Source organism: Adelges cooleyi, unplaced genomic scaffold (assembly GCF_023614345.1).
Source record: "Adelges cooleyi isolate 19-005CV unplaced genomic scaffold, UGA_ACOO_1.1 ACOO_flye_CR_arks_rails_tigmint_CR_PRNA_2, whole genome shotgun sequence".
In the NCBI taxonomy this organism is placed as follows: domain Eukaryota; kingdom Metazoa; phylum Arthropoda; class Insecta; order Hemiptera; family Adelgidae; genus Adelges; species Adelges cooleyi.
In genome coordinates, this window is record NW_026095860.1 from 6,547,392 (window position 1) to 6,571,290 (window position 23,899).

The 23,899-nt window shown below is 30.3% G+C and overlaps 1 protein-coding gene and 1 long non-coding RNA gene across 2 annotated transcripts; one reads left to right on the plus strand and one right to left on the minus strand.

Annotated features, from left to right (window-relative positions):
- Positions 1-1,133: 1,133 nt before the first annotated feature.
- On the minus strand, positions 1,134-7,390 carry LOC126833564 (uncharacterized). Its single transcript, XM_050564984.1, has 6 exons — positions 7,373-7,390; positions 5,429-5,759; positions 3,326-3,479; positions 3,117-3,256; positions 1,784-1,969; positions 1,134-1,711 (listed from the first exon to the last, which is right to left on the minus strand). The coding sequence occupies exons 2-6, from the start codon at positions 5,613-5,615 to the stop codon at positions 1,533-1,535; spliced, it is 846 nt and encodes a 281-aa protein (XP_050420941.1). The 5' UTR covers positions 5,616-5,759; positions 7,373-7,390; the 3' UTR covers positions 1,134-1,532.
- A 6,702-nt stretch (positions 7,391-14,092) lies between these two features.
- On the plus strand, positions 14,093-21,485 carry LOC126833575 (uncharacterized). The gene is made up of 4 exons (XR_007684974.1): positions 14,093-14,417; positions 16,406-16,477; positions 19,373-19,493; positions 20,941-21,485. It is a non-coding gene; the product is annotated as an uncharacterized LOC126833575 (long non-coding RNA).
- Positions 21,486-23,899: the final 2,414 nt, after the last annotated feature.

Sequence of the window (23,899 nt, forward strand, 5' to 3'; positions counted from 1 at the left end):
TTTTAGTGTATAGCAAATATTATTTTAAGTCTAAAAATGTACACGTATTATAATGTTTATCAAATGCAATTAATATTATTGATAATATTCATTAGTTTTTCTTAAAGTAAATTGTAGGAATCCTTTTTTGTTTTGTTCAGAGTCTATGTGTTACGTTAAATTCTGAATGACAATGACAGCTTTTAATTTCAATTAAGTTTAGCGTTAACGTACGTAGATCTATAGAATGCCATCGCTGTGAACAAATAATTTTGTTTTTTATAAACCTACAACCTGCCGCTAAAACCATTATCCCGTCGTCCTTAATCAAAATATATATCGCATTATTATCGAGAATGAGTGGCGAGGGATAATGGAAACCGGAAAGACGTCCATCAAGGTCTGAATACAAGAAGAAGAACACATTTTTTTAACAAAGGCATCAGCCGGTATTTTTAGTGTGATATTGATCGAATATACAAGTGAAAAGCATATACATGAAGCAGCTGTGAAATTACGAAGTAAAGATATTATTAAAACAAATTATTTAGAAAAATTATAGTAAGTACGGTGTATGATGTAAGCACATATTATAATAATTAGGCGTAAACTTTTATAAAATGTATTAAAGAAAAACAAACCCTTTACACCTTTACGAAAAAAGTTATCTGAAAATTCAAATAATATTTAATTTTATGCTTAAAAATATTTCATTAACGTTGAAAAAAACAATCAAGTGTATATATATTCTTTTTTTTGTCATTTATGCAACCTGGTATTAGTTATATTTTTAGGCGTTTGTACGTTCCTAACAATTTTTATATGTATTGCGCTATCTAGTGGTCGTCTCTATAGTTACAAAGTAACAAAGAGTACATCATGGTACGCTGTATGATCCAGATAGGTTTACTGTTTAGTTTTTTTTTTAATGTATTAGTCATTACGGGAATAACAAAATCTTGAATCTTGAAAAACTATTTTTATTATTACCATTTTTTTTTATAAATTTTTTTTCTATTACTTTATTGTCTATAAATAACTTCATTTTATTTTTCACCGTCTCATAACTTGGTCTTAGTAGTTCACAACAAATGTTAAGATCTGAAATCATATTCTTCAAACAACAATTAAGACTTAAATTAAACAACTATGTGTATAACTGAATTATTGTATAATTATAATTTGAATTTGTACATTATCTGATATCATGATGTAATCGCCTCGTATATTCTAGTAACGAATATATTAAATAAAATAAAATTAAAAATAATTAGGTACTAATACTATTAAAATAGGTAGTTTATTAATAAAAATATTTATTGATCGTTTTCAAACGAGTATAAGGTAAAAAACATGCTATAAAAATGATTTTACAAAACTCACTCAACTCATAAGTCAACCGCATTATAATTTGGAGTGTATTAAAATGTAGATAAAACATTACAAGTCAAAACATATAAACGCGAAATTTAAGTATAAAATATTTTTACGAAGATAACAAAACAAATACAGGTATACATTTTACATAAACATATTTTTTTTTCCAAGTTGCGTTAATAGTAAATCGAAGAAAGTCCTTGGTTATGTGTCGTATCGTAGTACTCCAGTTCGGTGTAAGCGTAATCAGAATTTTCGGTAAACTTGACCAAACCGAACTTCTTAAATTGGTTTCCCCACGTTCGTTTTGACGTTTCGTAAAGCAAGGCGTTGATGATTTTCGACTTGAGTTCACCTAACGAGAATAAATACCACGTTGTTATTAAAAATATTACTTATATTACACCATTGTCGGTCGTTTTCGTACTATTTATGTTTTTATTGCACACGATCGCAAAAGGGGGCAACGGACCGATGCTGTCCAAAATACAGATGTCATCGCTGTCCTTGTGTAAAATGTTTTTGTAGTTGTAAAAAGCTGTCGAGTCCACCGCGGCCGCGGTCACTTGCTTGTCTTGTACTTTCTTAATGGACAACAAGTGATTTCCAGTTCCTACGGAAATAACCAGAATTTGGATTTACGTAATTAAATATTTTTAATTATTATCATAACATGGCTACAATAATCCAGTAAAACAAATTGCTTTCATAACGTATTGCGGTTAATAGTTTCACCATCACCTAAGTAAAGTATATTTTTGTATAGTTTTGCATTTTTTTACTACTGCAAACGTAAGCGGTATGCTTAAATAAAATATTGTTATGTTAATAACATTGTTGATAACATTATTAATATCATATTGTATTGTTTTTATTTGTTTTGATCATCACAAAAAATTAAAAGTATATACCCCTATTATATTTTACATACTACACAGTAATTATTTCTTAACTATTCGAGTTGCCTTTGCTGAAAAAGATGTATATTTGATTAATATTGGAGAATTAAAATAATTGACAAATCCCCCAAGTTAAAGAGCTTAAATTCTCACATAGGTTTCCAGTGTTATTTTAAACATATATCTATAAGCACCTAATATTACAATGTTATAAGCAAAAAAAATAGTCGAAAAGCAAAGCTGCAGTTCGAAACAATTAATATAGTTATAATCTAAATACTTTTGACTAAAAAATGAGAAACAACAAAATAATATTGATAGGAATTATTCGGAAGGTATTTTGATTTGTGAAATTTGAGTTTTTGAAATCCTAGACGTTTTTTTTAATGTTTGTAATTTGAGTATAATTATTATGAAATCGACAATTCAAACATAAATATATACTAAATACATAGACCATATTATGTTGTATTTAACTAACACCGACTAACACAGGACACGTGATTAAGATTTTTTTTTTATAGTTTTTATGGCTAAATTGTAACATTATGTACCGGTCTTGTTCTTGTTATAACTTATACATAATGAGAATTGATTCATTTACTCGTTAAAAGTTTTGCATTCTCTTTAACAAATTTACATGTAAACTTTTATGGAAAATGTCTTTAACAGTGAGAGAATCCCTTAAATAGGTATCAAGTAGGTATAGTTGATGCAAACTGTCTTTAGGGAGACAGGATTTGTTTAGTAAATTATTGAAGAACTATCGGGTATCAGAATACAATTAATAGATTTTTTTAAAAAAATTATTGTCTGTGTGATAGTTAGTCAAAGTCATTGTATATTAAAATCAGTCTTTACTTATTGTGTTGCCAAAAAATGAAGAATTTTCTCCGTGCGTCCGTAGCAATTTCTGAATGGATATACTGCTACTTAACGAACTATCGCTCGTATAGGCCCAACTGTTGCCGCGTAAATCTACAAACGAATTGACCGTTTTCCTATAAAAGAAAACAATTGTCAAGATAAATTCAATAATTGTAATGAACGGTTAAAAAAATCCTACTAACTGCACGTCTTTATGCATGATAATATCGGCGTAGTATCCAGAATGTTCATTGTTGTTTTTTTTATGGGAAAAAACCGGGGTAATGGGCATTAGTTCGAAATGTTTGATTAGGCGTATTCTCTTCAAGCTTACATACTGCATTGGACTAAAAAAACCTATAATGTTTTACCACAACAGATTAGGAAAAAATGTTTTTTTGTATATTGTTAATATGTATGTATTGAAAAATTCTATTATCTCATTTGCTAAGAAAGCATTTGTTAGTATCTGCTTTAAGTGTCAACTATAGTAATATGTCTCCAACATAATCCTAACTGTTAATTGCTGATTTCATTTATTCACACTAATCCTGTTTCCGGTGCATTATCCGATGGAACATGTAACCCATTTTCATTTCAACTTGTACTGGTTGTCATTTAAATTTAATATTTCTATGTTATTTAGTAGTTTTTGTATAACAGACAGAAATTATCAGCTATTTTGAAGATATTTTAGAACAAAATTATATTGTTTTATCGAATTGTGCTCGGTGAGTTAAATTAAAACTTATTTTATATTAACTTTAATTTTTAGATTCTAAATTAATTTAATATCTTTATAATTCTATTTTTTTACGCAAACAAAAAATTAGAACTACCTAATTATATTAAGCTTTTCGAATAAGCTTCCAATTACCGTACTAATAAAAGTACACCAGTGTTATTTTTAATTTAAGATATATTAACCCAAATTGCCTATATCGAACCCTTCATTTAATCGAAACATACAGCAGTTGTAGACTGTGGTCTTAACCGAGTTAAATGACAATTAATCAATCTTTAGTTTCTAACATCATTAAATTATTTATTTAGCATAACATGATTAAAGGTCGAATTTTACAAATACCGTTTCCCAGTTTTGATAACTAATACAACAATTAAATGATTAAATTTTTGTTTAAAAATAATTAGAATAAATACATACATCTATTTTTATTCTAAGGTCATGGTGATTGTTAACTAGGCATAATGATAAAATTTTTTTTTAACATGACCATAAAATAACTGCACTTCTATTTTTTAATAGTAATAATAATAATAATAATAAATTATTATTATGTAATAATATAATGTAGTCAATTCAAGAGCAATTTAGGATTACCAATCATGTTAATGGTTAAAATATTAGGTCAAATTATTAATAATTCCAAAATCTGTAAGTTGATATTTCTATCAAATATTTGGCGAGATTTAATGAACAAAATGCGATTTTCCTATTACGAATACATAAGTAAGTAATAAGTAACATAAATAATACATAAGCTCTGCGTTCAAGACTGTAATGACTAATAACTTATGTAATTTCGCGCTATCAGTGCAATGACCGTTCGTTATCGATTTTTTTTTATGTGAAAGTCGACTTACAATTTAAACGTTCTTGGCGACATTAGGTAGAACTGAACAACGTACGCGTTTCGTTTTCCATCCTTCGAACAGCTAATAAAACTAAACTGATTTCTGTCTATCGACACTGTTAAATTTCCCGGTATCTATTTCAGTAACAAAACTACTACGACATGTTGATCATTAGTTCCATCTCCCACTCTTAAGTCGTCGCATTTGAAACACGTTGTTTTTAAAACGTTGTTGGAAATTATTTTTGGGTCAATAATGTTGGGTATTTTACATAAAATGGGACAAATGTGGATTTGCACTATACAATATAATAAAATTAATTTTAATTGAAACTGAAAGCTTTATTCTTAAACGATATTAATGCATTTAAAAAATAAACAATACCTGTTATTATATTAACAACAACAGTTTCTGTCAAACGTTTATTACTGGTATTTCATTGAAAATCTACAAGTACAAATTGATGAACCCGACTTTTAAAAAAAATATATTTTTTTTTTTACAACAATAAGAAAATTTTCTGAAAAACTATTACAACTTGACTATATTAGGTCCTATTTGACTGTTATGTTTGTTCAATTAAATAAAACATACCTACCCACTAGGTTTTTGGTAATTTCGATTTACTCGTATGACAACAAATCGTATTTACTTTTTTACCATTTGTCTAGCAATTTTTTTTTTTAATTCTCTTAACGAGCGTAACTTACCTATGTCGGCTTCGTTGATCGTAAAAGGATCCGATCGGGTCTCGAACAGGTCGATGGAGTCTCTGGACTCGTAGAACAGCGTGGCTTTCAGTTTGAGTTCGTCTTCCAGGAAGTGAGCTATGCACTCGTACAGCTCGACGGGATGGCTGGGGACCAAGTAGGTGATCAGTCGCAACGATTTTTCCATGACGAACTTACTTTTGGTCGAGTCTTAAGCACAGCAAAACGACGGAGACGATGACTTCCCGGACTTTCTATAATGAAACGCTGACGACGGCGGTTGTGTTGTAACGTAAACCGCGCAGACCGGTGGGATGGGAAACATGTTTCCCTGGATATAATAATATAATATACATGCACAGAGGTGGAACCACAACGATATACCAAAATATATATTATATTATAGTATATAATAATAATAATAATACCAACATTGTAGTAATAATGATATTATTATACATTTAAAAGTACACGCTTATCGGCGAAAAGGAAACTATGCTTTTTGGACATTGGCGTGTAGATAAGCGGCTCGCGATTACAACAGCTACTTCAATAATACTCATCACGATGTACCTATATGGACCAGTCTCGATAAACCCAGCACAAACCGTTTACAGGAAAGAAAAAAAAATACACATTTGTATCCAGTTGTTAACAGTAGTTAAACTCATACGACGTACCTACCGGGATCGGGACATGGGCTTTTTTCTAATCTATACAACTCGATAAACCTAATAGGAAATGTCTGCCCAGAAACTTCCAAATCTCTTTCTAGCTCCCAAAAATTTAGCGATTCCACTGGTGACCTTGGACATTTCTAGATAATTTAGGCCTATACAACGTCATGTAATGGTATATTATTTTGCTCTAACGATGCCGATACTTTTGGTTTGCAACGAACATAACAGCCATATCTACCGCAGGTGGGGTAGAGTTGGAAACAAATACTATACACTATTCTGGTTGGTCGGAGGATACTAAAAAAATGCTGACGGGTAAAAGACATCTCACGTTGTGATCAATGCATGTACTCGTAATGGTTTATTATTATTATTATATTAACCGTAAGAACTGTATTGTGGAGGTATGCGTTGGAATATCACGTACACTCGTTTACCGCACCAATTACACACGATCGAGGCGAAAAATAATCAAAAGGTTCGAAGTCTGGGTATGCGCCGAGCAAGAGAAATTTTTATTTTTAAATAAAACATTAGTATCTAGAAACGTGTAAACTTTCTACAGAATTATTGATAACGGTCGCGTTAGCTTCACAAATCTATACGGACATACCGTTCTATAAAAACGTGACGAGGCGCCAAAGTCAAACTGTTCTATATTATATTATACTTATTATATTTACTCAAGATAGTACAGGAAAAACGGCTAACGAAACGACCATGAGCGTTGGTCGTATAGATTTAAAAAAAAAAACCGGTGAGCTGATGCATCATACTATTGGTTAAAATTTGGTAATAATCGTAGTAAAATGAATGACTAATAATGATGAAAATAATAATCGTTGTAAAATAGCTGTTGCATCACAGTCAGTTAAAAGTTTCAATAGCAAAACTTTTATCCGAGAACGGGTTTGACCAAGCACCAAAAATATAAGGTTATAAATAGCCCAAATAGTCTGTGTGGTCCAAAAGATACAAGCACATTTTATACATAACAATATAAACGAGTAAGAAAGGTAATTGTTTGATTTCTATCAAAAATTGTGGGTGGTTTTTACATTACGGGTATGACTGAGGTGTTGTTGTTAATCTAATTTGTGCCACGGAGCCGTTTAAGAGAGGTACGGTAGAAAAAAAATCAAAAACCGTATAATCTGTGTCTTGAAAATAAGTTCCTGACGAGATCAGTGTTGGAGAGCCGGTACAATCGGATATTGTCAAATGTCCATTACAACAGGTAGTCGATATGCTTGCCGGTACTTACCGCGGCCGCCTTTGCGCGGGAACGCCTTTACTCCAAGACATGATAATGCACGTATGGATTATAATTTTTTTTTTTTTTAGTAATATTGATATCCACCGTGTATATTATAACATTGTGCTTGACCGGGTAACCATATGTAATACTAAGTTCACGGCGGGTCGACGACACCGAGAGCGATCCAAACGAACGAAAGTCCCACCGACCGACACTGATTTTCTAACACGATTGATGAAACCTTCGCCCGTCCGTAACGCACTCGACCGACAATTTTTTTTAGTAAACCAATTTTTATAAAATAAAAAAAAAGTCAATTTTTTTAACGCGCATTTTGAGTACACTTGTACATTTTTCTTTTAATCCTATAAAACGAATCGCACAAATCGACACCGCGTCTCCGTCCGTACTGAACCGACCGACTGTTGGTCGCCAGACATGCATGCACATTATACACACTTTCTGCGAAACGCACTCGCACACTTAGACGCGGCACGACGTCTAATGGAACAGCCGGTCCGGTTGACCGTTTATAGACCATATATAATAATAATATTATTTTCTCTGCCACTTGCCGTTTGCCTGTATAATATAATATCCACTAGCGCTGGCGAACGCGAAGCAACACACTCACTCATTCACTCGCTTATACACACACACACACACACACACACACACACACACACACACACACACACACCGCATATCGTATATTATACGCTAAAGCTAACGCAGCCGGATATATACTATAAAGTATAATATAACATTATTATACCGGACGGCACAACCGGTATTGTTATACGGTATATCTACCTATGTGTGTGTTTACAACACACGGTATGATAGGTATACGGTTTGTGCAAAGTTGCCGGCCACGTCCGTCCGCCGTCGAAAAGGGCAAAAAAAACCTATTACCGGAAATACCGGCGAAATCTAAACCCAAGTCCTTTATAAAGTATCAAGTATACGTGACAGACAACGGGGAGGAGGGATCAATCCATTTAGGCCGATACTTTTCACTGAAGATTTTCCCACCACACACACACACACACGCACGGACAAACACATACCAAACGTGGTTGTGGTTTACATGCACAATCCGGTGGAAGTTTTATTGAAAAAAATAACCTACGCGTTAACCCACTTGGACAGTACCTAGTACGAATTTTTATGTAAGAATTGCTTTCTTTTGTATACCAACATAGAATACAAGTTAATAATGTAGGGGATGCTAAACATTTTAGATTTAATCTTAATCTGACAAGAGCAAATTTTAAACTAATACAAATATTCACACTTATTAGATTGGTCATGAGAAACGCGAAAGATGTTAAGTTTGGTTTAATACTTTTTTTTCAAATTTTTTTCAATTTCCATCTGACCTTTTGAAAGTAAAAGATATCTATTTTGTTTACAACCAGCTCAGCCATTGAACGATCAGCAATTATTGTTATGAATTAATCGTTAAACGAAGCGATGAAAGAGAATGCATATTGCATTTAATTTAAGGTTTTAAACCATTTTTTTCTTTAACGCGCTAAGGACGTTTACTTCAATAAATGTGCCTAATAACGTGAAAGCACGGTGTAAAACGTTGGCTACCGTTTAATACTAATAACGACAATTATTGTTATTATAATAAGTATATTAGATATATGACATTTTACAATGGGTTTGTGACTTATAATTGTTACAAATTTAAAACACGAGGTAATTATCTGGTTTGATGTTAAACGATACATTACTATTATTATTATTATTATGTATTGAGGCATTCGTTTTTACACGACGGCTATGTTATATTATTATGATTTATGCCCAAGACGAGTAGGCGTGTTATGATTAGTGATTACCACAAGGGTACTGTTTAAATGGGTACCAACGAATATGGTTATTGCGGAAAAAACGGCACTTTTGCTAAGTATAAGTTGAATAATTGGGTGGATTTACTTAAGTAGTATAAACGGTAGCAAACACCAAAATAAATATAGGTACGTTAAAGTTATGCCACACGTATAATAATTAAGTCGATTTCACGTAATTCTATGATAGTTTGCATGTTACAATGGAAAATGCAATATTATAATATTGAATTTTCCGTTTTAATTGATATATCTACAAATTTTACTTACCTACTCCAAATTTCTTGAAAATATTTTAAGTACAGTTTTGAGTAAACATAAGTCATTCAACAATAATTATAAGACATAGTAGAATAATTTAAAACAAATTTAAATAAAACAATTGACCATTTTCAATTTGAGTCAAAAATGTTAATGTGTTACAAATTATATAAAAAAAATAAACATATTTTTGTTTTTTTTGTACCTACAAACAAAATTGATTTTGCATTTATTCAATTGGTTTAAAATTATCCGTTGTTAAAAATTGAACAAATTTCCGGTTTCCAGTAAATTGTCTAATAACAAACTCGCTGACAATTTTGATGTCAAATTTTTTTTTACTACAAAACGAACTATTTATTTTGGCAGATTTTCTAGTGACGTTATTTTTCCTCAGTCGATCGGTCACTTGATCGAAATGATTAAGTCAAACCTTCGTAATAATGTCAAGTTATTTAGAAGCCAAAAAAATCGATGAGTTGTCATTTCTAAAACTAAAACAGCTGGTATCTTTTAACTGGCCACGTACTAACAAAATAATTATTCAAGTGTGTCTACTGTCTACTAATTATAATATTTATGTATCATCATTGTCAAAAATATTAACTTTTAAATTGTTTGCTCACAAATTGCTTAAAGGGTTAAGATATTCATAAAACTAAATAACTAGAGAGTTATTATCATGTACCAACCAACAATTTTTAATATCATCTAGAATAGTACATATCTATTATTATGTATACTTTGTAAGTATAAAATATGCCCGTAGAATTCTATAAAACATCATTGTATAACATGCAAGATTAAATTAACGAGAATGTAAAAATTATTTATAAATATTTTATTTTTAAACTTTATTACAATGTACTATTGGACTATACTTAAAGTTTAATTTGTATCGACAATCTGATAAAATATTATTACTTTGCATATTGGTCCACGGTATGAAATTTCAAAGAATGTAAACATGATTGTATATTATTATTGTATAATAGGTAATTATATAATATATAATTATATTTTATATTTACAATCGTGTGTAACTTATTACAACTACGTTGATAAGTTATAATGTTATGAAAAGAGATATAATACGTCAACCAGGATACAGTATATCGGTATGGCCCATTTAAATCTGACTAAGAGAGACAAACATTTTTGGCAAACTTCCATGATGTTATTGTATGTTAATGACCTTGTTGTTATTGCTGTATGTAACAGAAAGTAACTAACTCGCATAACACCTAGGAAAATCGTAACATAAGCATAGTAATGTATTAACAGTAAAAATGTTCATTACATATTTTATATAATATTATACTTGTATTACTTACTACTGTTTTGCAAACAATTTAATTATTTTTTAGAGACAAAATAATTAATCTAAGCCACAAAATGTAATTAAAATTTGGTTTTGTTTGTTAGTTTTCAAATCGCATAACAAAATCAAATTATTCATTCTTATTTTATTAATACTTTAAAATGACGTTGAAAATAATATACTAGGCGGTAGTTTGGGTCTTATAATATTTTTTAATAATAGAGGTAATCTGAGAATACATCGATTATTTTTGTAATGTTACAGGAATCTGTCGGTCTAATATGTTTTGATAAGCTTGTCTTGATCAGGATTTTTATTAACAATAATTATTATTGCAATCGTAAAATGCACATACACTTTGAAAGCGATCGAAAGACAGTCTAGTATGTGAGTGTGTTCGCGTGCACCACCGTGTCATATCCGGTTACCGAATGCCGCTGAATCAGTGCGTTTGTTTTTTTTTTACTTTTCATTTCAATGCACATTATTGTAATAATGTTTAGTCAGACGATTGGAAATCCACTACATCGTTTCACAACGCCCATTGCGAGCCACACAAACTATGTATTTTTATGAAACTGTTACGATTATTATTTATTCTATAACCCACCCCCCCCCCATATTATCAATGCACACGAGAAGCAAACGTTGCATAATAGAGTAGATCAGATGGTAAGCGAACGGGTAGAAGATAAAAAATCGGTTTTGTAGGAAATATAGATTCATAGGTAAGGAAAATAGAAGAAGAAGGTATAAAAAAATACGAAGACATGAAAGAAAAGAAGGGCTAAAAGAGGAAGAATGGTAACAAGATAAATGTATTTAAGAGATGGTGCTAATGTTTATTGTATTTTGTGTTAATATATAATAATATAACACGGCACCTATACATGTTATTATATACTTAAAATGTTCGATGTCCCCAAAAAAAAATGAACCATAAGGTGTTTACTTTCAGGTTTTATAAAAATATCTTTAACACACATTCAATTTAATTGTAATAAACTTTGCAGATTGTGCATACTTATTTTTAGATGTTATATGAACAATGTTGTTGAGCACTTTTATTGATAAATATTGTGAAACTTATTATTTTAATTTAACACCGTAACTAATTAGTTTCCCACAAACGAACAGTATAAAACTATTTCAATAGATTTTTTTAATAAATTATTCATCCGTGTGACCGTGTACCTAAGACTAAACATATTATATTTTAATTGTATGCGTAACTAATTCTATATAATTACTAAGCTCTTAATTTATTTAATTATATTTTTTTACATAGTATAATATATTCTACTAAGTATTTTAATATCTAGGTCGACTGCTACTTTTTAAAGTTTTTACTTTAACATTTTCTTAACGCATTACATGGCTCGACTATCTTGATTCGTATCTCCTTTAAATAACTAAATATTCAAAATATTATAGGTAGTATAATTATTTTGTCAATTTTTTGTTAGACCAACTGTGGTAAATATTATTTTTAATTAATGTCACATTACTATGAACCCTATATAAATCTATTGATAATAACACAATTTAACACTTTTAGTATCTATATATTATTTCTATTAGAATTGTATTTTTTATTTTAACAACACTGAATTAAATAAAATATGTGATTTTTACACTCTTATATAACAACCAAAAAAAAATATCTGTTTTTTTTTCACTTATTTACTTTTGCATATTTTGCATTAATCAAAAAAATAAAATATGATAATTAAAACAATTGAATTCAAATCCATTTTTAATCATTACCATAAAAAATAACGCTACCAAATATATACAATAACCTGTTTCCTAAACATGAACATATTATACGAAAACAATAAATATAAGATCTATAACGTTAATTATCGTTAAAATATTATAATATGTTAGAATTCGTATAGTGACTTTATTTAAGAAACTAATGTATAGTAATAATTTGATGGGAGATATCAATATCTATAATGCATGAACTATTTAAACCCTCTTAGTACTACACAATATTATTTTGTTTTATATTAGCATTCTATTGAATTTATTTAGTTTTTACATATTTAGACACAATTTTTATAGTGTACAAACAACGAAATATTGACATTTGTACAAAGCAAGCTGTAAAGGGTACGTAAACATGTCACAGCAGTTCCATTAAAAACTATGTTTTATTTTTAAATAATATTTTTTAATAAGAAAAAACAGTTTTATGGAGTCTAGAAAGTCGTTGGAAACTAATTACTAAAATAAGATACTTGTTTATTAAATACCATCAACTAATTATTTAGATAATAATTAATGTGTAATGCAACCATCAAAAATAAAACTGTAACTAGGAGTAAGAATAAGTCTGATTATCAAAATATTGGGTCGTTTAGGTAGTGTTATGGCCATTTGAAAGATATTCTGAAACACTTTAATTTTTTTTCAAGCACCTCCAAGGCTTGTGTCTAGAATGGTAATCTTACTTTTTGTAACTTTTGACAAGCGAGCTTTTAAGTATTTATTTTCTTTAAGAGTTTGCGTGAAATTGTGTACCAAACTAATTCAATTTTTGAATTTTTTTACACAAAGTGAAGGGTGTTTCATCGTCTACCAAACAGAGACATTGTGGTCTTCGACATTACCTAAGTATACGGGCTAGGTCGACTTTATTTGATTACTATAGATCGTCCATGTTATTTATATTTTATTACGAAAAAAATGTTTCAAATGTTCTTCATTAGTTATGAGAAACTGGAAATATACAACACAATTAACGTTGATTTCGAAAACACTATGGCAGTTTGACTAATGCTATCTATAATTTCTATGTAGCACGATATCGATACGACTCCCCCCCTACCCATCGTTTATATTGTAAACAAAGTTATTCGATCGATGGAGGATATCACTGAACAAAATTGAATCCCGTAGGAGACGCGATGGTGACTCGTGTGTGCTCTAATGGCATTGTTGTTGTGCGTTTTAGGGAAAGGGCGGTAACGGTAACAGAACAAAGTCAGCTAAGGGTGAAAACGACTACGGGTCGTTTGACCTAGAAAAGCCTGTCGGTATACGCTGCAAAAGGGGTGTGAGTGATATCCTGTGTGTGTGTGTGTGTGTGTGTATGTGGATGTATATAAATACATACATACACACGTATTGGCCAGTTATCCGAGAAGACAGTTTGAAAAATTATTTTGCGCGTTAGCCGATTGGGGCGCGCAGACAAAACGGCGGCGGCGGATGTGCTTTATGTGCGGAGGTGGCGCTTGCGTGTCGACGTCGGTGGAAGGTAACCGTTTTACCAGCAGCGGCACTGCACGGCCCATATATATGTATATATATACATTTTACTTACACATACATAATATTTTATCGACTCCCAAACGGCCAGTGCGACTCTGACTTGCTGCACCGCGGGATGTGACTTCTCCACAACCGCGAAAATCCTGTTGATACCATCAAATTTTCGCCTTATCCTCACCCTTCACCAACATCTTGGTCGTGTGACGACGGCCGTTTGCGCACACCGACAACCGTCCGGTCACCATTTATTGCTGGTTGAGTTCTTCGTCCCCTCCGGGGAGACATTGTTGCGGGACACCGCCACTGGGTCTGCCCGGCAGGAGAGGTACGTGACTATTAAAGCTTACATAGATTACTGTAAAATAAAAACGTAATTTATCATGTCCGCCGAACGAATATTTGCTGGATTTTGGTAACCCGTTAAGTTCCGCAGTTGCTCGCGAAAAATATATTACCACATCAGTGGTTAAGTTGAGTTACTGCGGTTATTTAACGTAACAAAAATCAACAAACCAATATTGCCCTATACCGATGTCACGATGAAAATGAGAAATCTAAATAAAAGCCAGCATCGTGAGGTTAGCGAGAAGGGGGTATCGAGTCATTAAGAATTATCGAGTATTAAGAACATTCAAGAATGTGACAATTTCACTTTTTTTAAGAAAAACCTCTTCCTATAACCCCAACGTTAGGGGGCAATTACTAATTAGTGTTTAAAATCGTGTTATTAGGTTATTTTTGGGGGTTTTCCTCTATAAAAAAATACATTTTGACTTAGGATCATAAAGAAATTTTATACAACAATACATTGAATAATAGGGCACACATAATTTTACCAGCAGACAAATGTTCAAACCATATTATGTCTGAAAAATACCCCACAAAAAATCTAAATAAATAAAAAAATCTGTATTGTAGTTTTTTTTTTTTTTGTATCATAAAGTGTGCTATAATGTGTAATTACAAAAGCAAGAAATTAAAAAAAAAAAAAGATCAAGCCTTTCGGGAAGAAAATACTTTTGATCCTATAACTAAGGAATAAAAAAAATTTTTTTTTAAACTGATCATACTATTTTTCGCAGTTATTTTATATAATTTTGTTGTTTATTTCAAAATATGTGAGTTTTTAGTGTTTTCCTGATTTTTAATAGAAAAGAGTATACTTTTTTCAACTTTTGGCCTAAAAGTACCTTACAATGTCTATAGACATACAAATAAATACATATTAAACATATTGTAAAACAAATTCCTTCTAAGCTAATTGCCAAAGTTAAAATAATTTATAAAGACACGAAAAACATGTTTATTTTTTCATTTATAACATTTGATCGTTGAAGTTGTAACTCAATATACATAAGTCACTAATGTGGGGAAAAAGTAACGCGTTCAACAATTACAAACTTACTGACTTAATTTAAACTATACAATTTCTGCCCAGCTCTGATCTGTAAATACCTAAAAATAATATATCACATAGCGTTAACAGGAAATCCAATACGTTTGGCAAAATCAAATGAAATTGTAAACTATTTATCATCCATAGCAAAAATTATGCCAAAAAGCATTTGATTGAAATAGAATTTCTATTTCAAACGTTTTGGCGATGGAGATGCAATATATTTAGTATTAGAGAATTAGAGTTATAACGTATATATTTTTTCTGTAGTACACTAACTATATAGGCGTTCATAAATCATTTAGTTACTCAGAGACCTAGGACTAAAAGTGAACTTGTTCCTATGACCTAAGCCAACGTAAATTCGATTTGTTTTTTCAGCTTCGATGCAGTGATAACACTAAAATATATTTCCCACACTGTCGAGCGTAAACAGACTATACACCATCATCATTATAGAATATATTTTTTTGCTAACGTTGTGAACCTCCTAATGGACATAGGACATGTAATATAAATTATAGAATTGTATTTCCACAAGACCGTCAACCGACGTTTTAATAATAGGAATAACGTGGAACGTAGATTCTAGTGTTATTAATATCAGGATGGCATTCGTGCCCAGCTCTGTCATCATAGTAATAATATAAAAAAATTAATTGTTAGGCAAAAGCCTTTTGTATTGTGTAAGGTCGGTGATATAATGTACAATATGTACTCAAAACGGTATGAAACTCAATGTATAGGTATAACAAGATATAGATTGAGGAAGAAACCATTTCCCGTTATTTCAAGGACAAATACCGCATTAATAACAAGACTGAAATGTGGATGAAAAATTAATTCATTATCCCTTCTTATTTAATACGTTAAACAATATTCTTATGAAATGTTATTATTATAATTTTTTTTTAAAGGATTTTTCCCGACGGTCGCCATGCAAGAGGTGGAAAGGGCCAAGGCCAAAAAAATGGCGAAAAAAGAAAACAGTTGAGTATACCTAATATAAAATATTTTTGAAACAGTTGAAATCTATATTAATAGTATGATATATTTTTTAATTACACTAATGTGTTAGAGATCTATAATCGATATACACAATACACGATGCGTTATTCGGCACTTTACAATAAGCCGACGCATTGTTTTCGAGTGAACCTCCCCGAGTTAAGCCTATCCCGATGCCATACCAATTGCTCTACAATTACCTTATCTACATAATATTACCGACCGGTGACAATCCATAGCTTTAACGCTTAACCGACCGACATACATATCATCATTATCATATTATCTGTTAGTTTTTCTGCTAACAATATTGTGTAGAAGTTGTAAAAAAAATAAAAAGTAATATTTAACAAATAATTATTTTTACTGAACCCAAAGTCAGACGATTATTCATTTTAATACAGGAACATACAAATGCGTAAATAAATTATTTTTGAAATAACTTTTTTTTAAACCTTTTGTAGGTTTTTAATACGGAAACCTATTTTGTTTTAAATAAACAAAAAAATTAGGCTGAAACAAGTAAAAGAAATTAGTGCAGATGGATTAGAGGTATAAATGGACAGAAAAGAAACTGTGTGGGTATAATAAATAAAAGCTAAAGCCATGGAAATATGTGGACTGTAGAGTAAGATGGTTATGGATAATGATTTATGGACAGGGAAAAAATGGCTATCCTACAGTATTCGTATGGGATAAGACGAAGGAGAAAATCTTATTTTAGTTGTATAACAGGATAAACTTTCAAAATACCTAAATAAAACAGGAAAAAATTAGAAAAATATCCAAATCAAGACTGCAGTAAAAAAAAGATGAAAACATTGTTGCCGAAATACGACGTATTCGCGGAGAGTAAATAATTTGTATGGTTAAGGGTTTTTATTATTATTTTATTACATATAACCATAACCAATAAGTGCTTAAGTTTTTTCTAGATCAAGACTGCAGACCAGGTTTTAATATTACACATAATACAAGTTGTGATTGGCATAAAAACTCTATGTTAATAATATGATTTATATAATAATAGTACCTTATCAGGTCGTTAAAAATATAAATTGTGAATTCATTGTTTTTTAACCCTTTCGTTCCTGGGAATTTTTTTTTTCGAAAAAAAAATCAACAATTTTTTACGTATCGGACTGATATTGATGATCAATACAGCTGTGTCGATTTTTTTATCATCAATCTATACTAAAATTTGTGTTTAAAGACAATTTTGATAATGATAGAACGTTGTTAATATTTTATTCAATTTTTTAAAGTTAAATCCTCGTACTAGGATGTCAGTAACGGAAGGGATAATTATTTAATTATTATTGATAGATAATTAGACTTGTTTTTAAGAACTAGAACATTTCATTACTGCTACATATTTTCTTTTGTATTAAATGTGTTACAATTATAATAAAATATATTTCATAATAGTTTTCTGATTATCCTTCGACATCATAAATTAATTCGTTAGGTTAATGACCTAACATAAGCAAGTTTTATGTTTTATACTTAAGTAATTGAACTAAAATTAAAAAAAAAAACGGTAGGTAGAATTCGCGGTAAAAAAAATATAAGTACAGTTATGTTAAAAATGAGTACTGCAATTTGAATAAGTTATTATAGATATTGGTGTTAAAAAAGAAATAACTTGAAAAAATTTGAAAAAAATTGATAATTAAAGCATTCTGCGTTAGTTTAATTAATTTTTTAATTAAATTAATCATCATGATAGAAAGCAATGTTATAAATTATTACTGTGATAAAAGAATATAAGAAATTAATATTTCCTATTAAAAATTAAATGCTCAATAACAATAGTGGTATTTTTGTCTTCTTTTAAGTATGATTGGGGGAAAGTAATGGCCTAGGCTAGCCCCCCTCCTTCGGTCTGTCATGCACCAAAAAAAAGTATTTTTTTAAGTATTAAAAGATAATCTTCATTAATTAGTCTAATCAACCAAGTATTAATTACGCCACTGTAGATTTATGTAAATTAATTTCAGGTCTGAAATATTTTTGAAGAAACAGCGCTAACCATCAACTAATGAAAAATTCCAAGACCGCATAAATATTACTTACAAGATACTTCATGTATATACCTATAATCTGCTGGCATGCGTCTTCCTGCTTGGCTAGGTTCAATTGGTTCATAGCATATGGCGACTTATTATTACTTATAATCAGAGCCTGATTTAGAATTTTTGAGGCTCCGGATAAAAGAAAAAAATGGGCCTGTTATTAAAAACTGTAAATTAAATTAAAAGGATTAAATCTAGTAGGTGGACCCCTGATCCGCATGGGACCTAGACAAATACCCATAATGTCCTTGCTTAAATAAGGTTCTACTTATAATAAACCATAAGGATATTGCTAATGTTTGAAACAAGGCTTTTTATTATCATAAATAATAATAATACTATAATATAGAAAACATCATCATCCGTATTATCAGTCATTATAAAAATGAAAACCTTACCGGTCATTAACCTGGTCTGTTTTTTTTATAATAAACTTGTATCAGAAGTCTTACGTAGCTTTCTATTATAATATATACCATAATAACTTATGAACATTATCTGACGGTATTAAATTTGTCACAGTAATTAGATAGTATTGTTTGAGATGAGCGTTATAATGAACGGTAAATTAATACCGAGATTGCATGTATACCTTTAACCCTGAGAAAATGAATAATTATTTAAAAACCATACAACTTTATTTTCGATAATATCTAATTTAGTAAAAATTTAAGTATCATAGTTTACAAGCTTTATAAAATATTAATTCATACGATTTAATATTCGTGCACAAGAATGTATTCAATTATTCAAATTTATGTTTGACTGCATTAATAACAATAAGTTTTTAATTCCTTTTAGGTAAAATAGAACGGCAGAAGTCAATGGAAAACCAAAAAAAGACACTGCCTAAAGCACCAAGCACGGAATCGAAAAAACAGGACAAATAACAAAAAAAATGAAGCACTTATCAATTTTAAAAGTAAGTAAAATACAGTAGTAGAAAGTAAGTAATACAAAGTAAGTACAAGAAATGAGAATGGTTTAATGTAACTGACAGAGGTACTTTGAAAATCAGAATAGGAAGAACATAGACAGGTAAAAGTTAAATAATTATTAAAAAGTAGGGGCATTAAAATAAAAAAGAAACTGAGTGCGAGGTAGTCTCAAAAATAAATTGATGGATAAAAAAAATGTATGGCCGAGTGATAAGCATACATCCATTAGCTATCTTTGTCATTCTAAAAGAGAGCCAGTGTTTTGAAGTTTTGTACCAAAAAACATCACAAGACGTTGACTAAATAACATACGATAAGTCCATTCTTGTTATAATTTACATGTTTGTTGTTCTGTCCAAAAAATATTATTAAAAATACATTTTTGAATTTCGATTTTGAGGAGTACTAAAAAATACGTTTCATTAATAAAATGTTTGCAAACTTGTTGTCTTTAATCACAAGAAAATAGATTTTTCAACTGAAAATCAGTTTCATAGAAAACCTAGTAAAAAAAAGTTTTTCAGCCGAGTCTGCAACCACGAAAGAGCATTTTCATGTCTCGTTGAAGTACCGAATAAATTTAGATTAGGTGTGGAATTATGATTAAAAAAAAAAAATTATATGGAGCTTCCAGTTACAGCATAAGCCAAGGAGATTAAAAATTATGTACAATCATGTTTCTGGCTAAAATTGTAGTGTTTATTATCTGGCCATAAGTAACTTAACATAGTTTAATATATAGAGAATTAAACTGTTTTGAATTTATTATTTAGTTCTAATTTGAACGTTGAACGTACATCATATCTCTTATCTCCTATATCTTACCCCTATCACTCACCCCTATCCCCTACCCCTATCTCCTGTCCCCAACCCCAACCCTATCCCAACCCCACCCCTTATCTCCTATCCCTATTTCCACCCCACCCCTTATCTCCTACCCCTATTTCCACCTCCAACCCATCTTCGTGTGGTAACGCTCTTTTGGTAACGCTTTTTTTCGGTTATTTGCCATAGCTAATTCCACACCTTTCCCATACCCACCTCATCTTCAACCCTTTCGCTTTTTTCGTTACGCCTTTTTGGTAACGCTCTTTTGGTAACGCTTTTTTCGGTTATGTGCCAGAGCTAAGACATGAAAATGTCAAAAAACCATCGACTGATTTTACTGATTTAAAATCGGATCTTCTTAATAACATTAATTATTGACCTTTTTGTTTTGAAGTCGACAAATTTGTCATACTATTTAAATGCTCAAAATCCATCTAGGCGTTTATATTTCTTAGCTTTTTTTCCTTTTTTTTTTACTCAACATTTATGTATTTGAGTAGAAAACTGACCAGAAAGGTACCAATATGATTTTTTTTTTAAACACATATTACCTTTATTTATTTAGAATGAAAATAATAGTTTATATTTATTTGTTTGTTTCAGTTGATATTTTTCTATCACCGTATAACAAGTCAATAATATACCAGTACACTTTATATCGAAAACACATATTATTTAACATTTTATTATTATATTATACCGGATATGAGACTCATCGATGTACATATCACTATCGATGGATCGCCTACGTTTTTTATCAAAATTATATTATATAATTTATAATATGTAGTACGTAGTATGTAGTAATAATATTGTGTAGGTACCGTAAAAAAAAATAATATCTGTTATGCTATTTGAGTAAGTTAACAGCTTATACACTAAATCGTATGTATCATTACTAATCTTAGTTTTATTATATTATTTATTATGATTACAATTTACACAAATAATAGTATTATTATTATTAATTTAATAACAATGTATGTTGTTGGTATCACACCAAAATTGAACGATGATACTTGTACGAGCGTTATAAATATACTGATTTATCAAATGTCAAATCATCCGCTTGGAAGGCAACTGCGGCGGTGTGAAAGTGATTGGTGTGGACGGATGAAAAACGAATAAAAACCTATCAAAACACGTTAGTTTGAATTTCTTTTTCCGCTTCGATAGGTATCCTTAAACGACCGGCTGTCGGTATAATATTAATTTTACTTGGGTAAAATGCGCGGCAAAACTCGTTTGCTGTCCGCGCGAAAGGTCTATAAAATCGTCGAGGCACAAATAAAAAAACCAAGACGAGTAAATTATCAAAAAAGGCAAAAACCTTAGCAAACAGCTGCTTGTACCACCGCACTATGAAACTCCTTCACAAAGATAACTGACCGCGCTGACGTCAAGCTTATAATTTTCTCTACAACCCGACGTATCAAACAAACCATCCGTTTACAAATATTTATAAGTGCCCAACGTTGCTCATGCGAACAGTGATAATTATTTGATATTGACCATGAAGTGCTGTCATATAAGCGTTTTATTATAACCAAAACTGGGCAAAATCCTATTCTAAATCTCTCTCAAAAAACAATAATATTTCAATCTATTACATGAAACTTGATTTCATTTTAATTTGTTGTTGCCTATTGTGTTCTGTGCTTTGTAGGAACATATTGTATTTTCATCTAAGTCAGGTCGTCACAAAAATATTATAAGAAGAAAAATATGAAATTTATTAAAATTAAATTTGAATACCTGACTTCCAACAGACGTATTACAATGTAACGGTTTTGTGTTTTTTGTAAAATAAACATCCCACGAGGATTTCAGGTCTGGTATTGCGAATACGTAACGAATGGATATTGCGGATATAACAAAACAGATCCGAATAAAACGGTAATATCAGTCGGGAGGAAAAGCAGAGTAGGTACATCCATAATGTTATTAAACTAGTTTGAGCTGCTAGTTAGTTAGCTGCGCATTCGTTTGTACGTGTTTGGAGAATGAATGAGTCGTTAGTTAAAATAAATAAATACAAAAAACTTATTAAACTAGCCGCGTGACGGGCATAATGAATGAACTTATATGGTATATGTGAAACATATGTTATACTCAAGAGTCCGGGAGCACTAAACCGAGCACCTATTTTCACCGAGGGATGTGTGCATTCGCTTTTTATCATATGATAGCAGAGATCTATTATTGCACTAAGAGCAATTACCTTGTTGATATCTTTAAAAAAAATAATAACAGTTTTTTTGTTGTGTTATGTAGAATAATAAATACAATTACAGTAATAAAAAACCTATATTTTACATATTTTGAAGCTATATCGACTTCTAAAAACTAATAAAGATCTATAAAAAAGACCTAAACTTTGAAAATAATCAAACGGTCAAAAATTATAGTTGATAAATTGTTTTCAGACATCAGGTATAATTTTTTTCTAAAAAAAACTAATAATAATAAATAAGAAAAAACCCATTAGTAGGGTTTTCAGGACATCCGGTGAATAATATATTATATTATTATATACCAGTGTACACGCCATTTTGCTGACACGGTGCAATTTCGTCGTTTGCTTGAACGCGATGGCGGCACTTAATTTACGCTTGACACGTAAGTATAGTGTAGTAAAAAATCGATCGAATTTTTATATTATGTACAACCTTCAGGTGACTTTTTGGTGGGATAGGTGGGCTACATATTGCCTCCAAAGTCCACATTAAACTTTATAAAATTATAGTAATTTGTACTACATTACGACCTACTCTATTGTTGTCTAATTTGTAAGATTTTTTACATACATCTACTACTAATAATATATATGAAAATATGTGTATTTCAAATTTCTTACACATTTTAATTGCAAACAGTTTTTTAATTTTTTCCATAAAAAAAATTCATATTACATAAATGTATTATTATTAAAAAAAATATCACAAAAATATCAAAATATAATTTAAAGTAGTAATCGGTTAATAAAAAGCTTTGAATAACTATTTTTCTTAAAGCTAAAAACAAAAAATAAAGATTTTATGTAAATACAGGATATATTGTACTACCGTCGAGTGTAACTTATGAGTAGATAAAAATAAAATTACATTTCACCTCATCTTTGGCTTAAAATCAAAGCGATTATTATAAACAAGCTTATAATACACTATTATAAAACCATCAATGTTATAGATTTTTAAGATAATTAAATTTGCCGTTGTCAAATTAAAAAGTAGTCAGTAATAGCCGCCAGAAAAAGGTTTCAACACTATGTGAAATTCATAACTATATTACTTAATGCATTATTACTTTAATAACTTGGAATATTAAGTATTGGAAAATATTAACCGGTCAAATTATAACACAGTGAAAGAGCCGGGGATGACATGACGTAGCACAGTCATTACTTACAGATTATAATATTTTAGTTGATATATATATATATATATATATATATAATAATTAATTATAATTTTGTAGGGCACTTGGAATAATAAACAACGCAATATTCTGTCACGGAGTTCTAAAAAATATATATATATAACGCAATATCTATTTTTAGGTC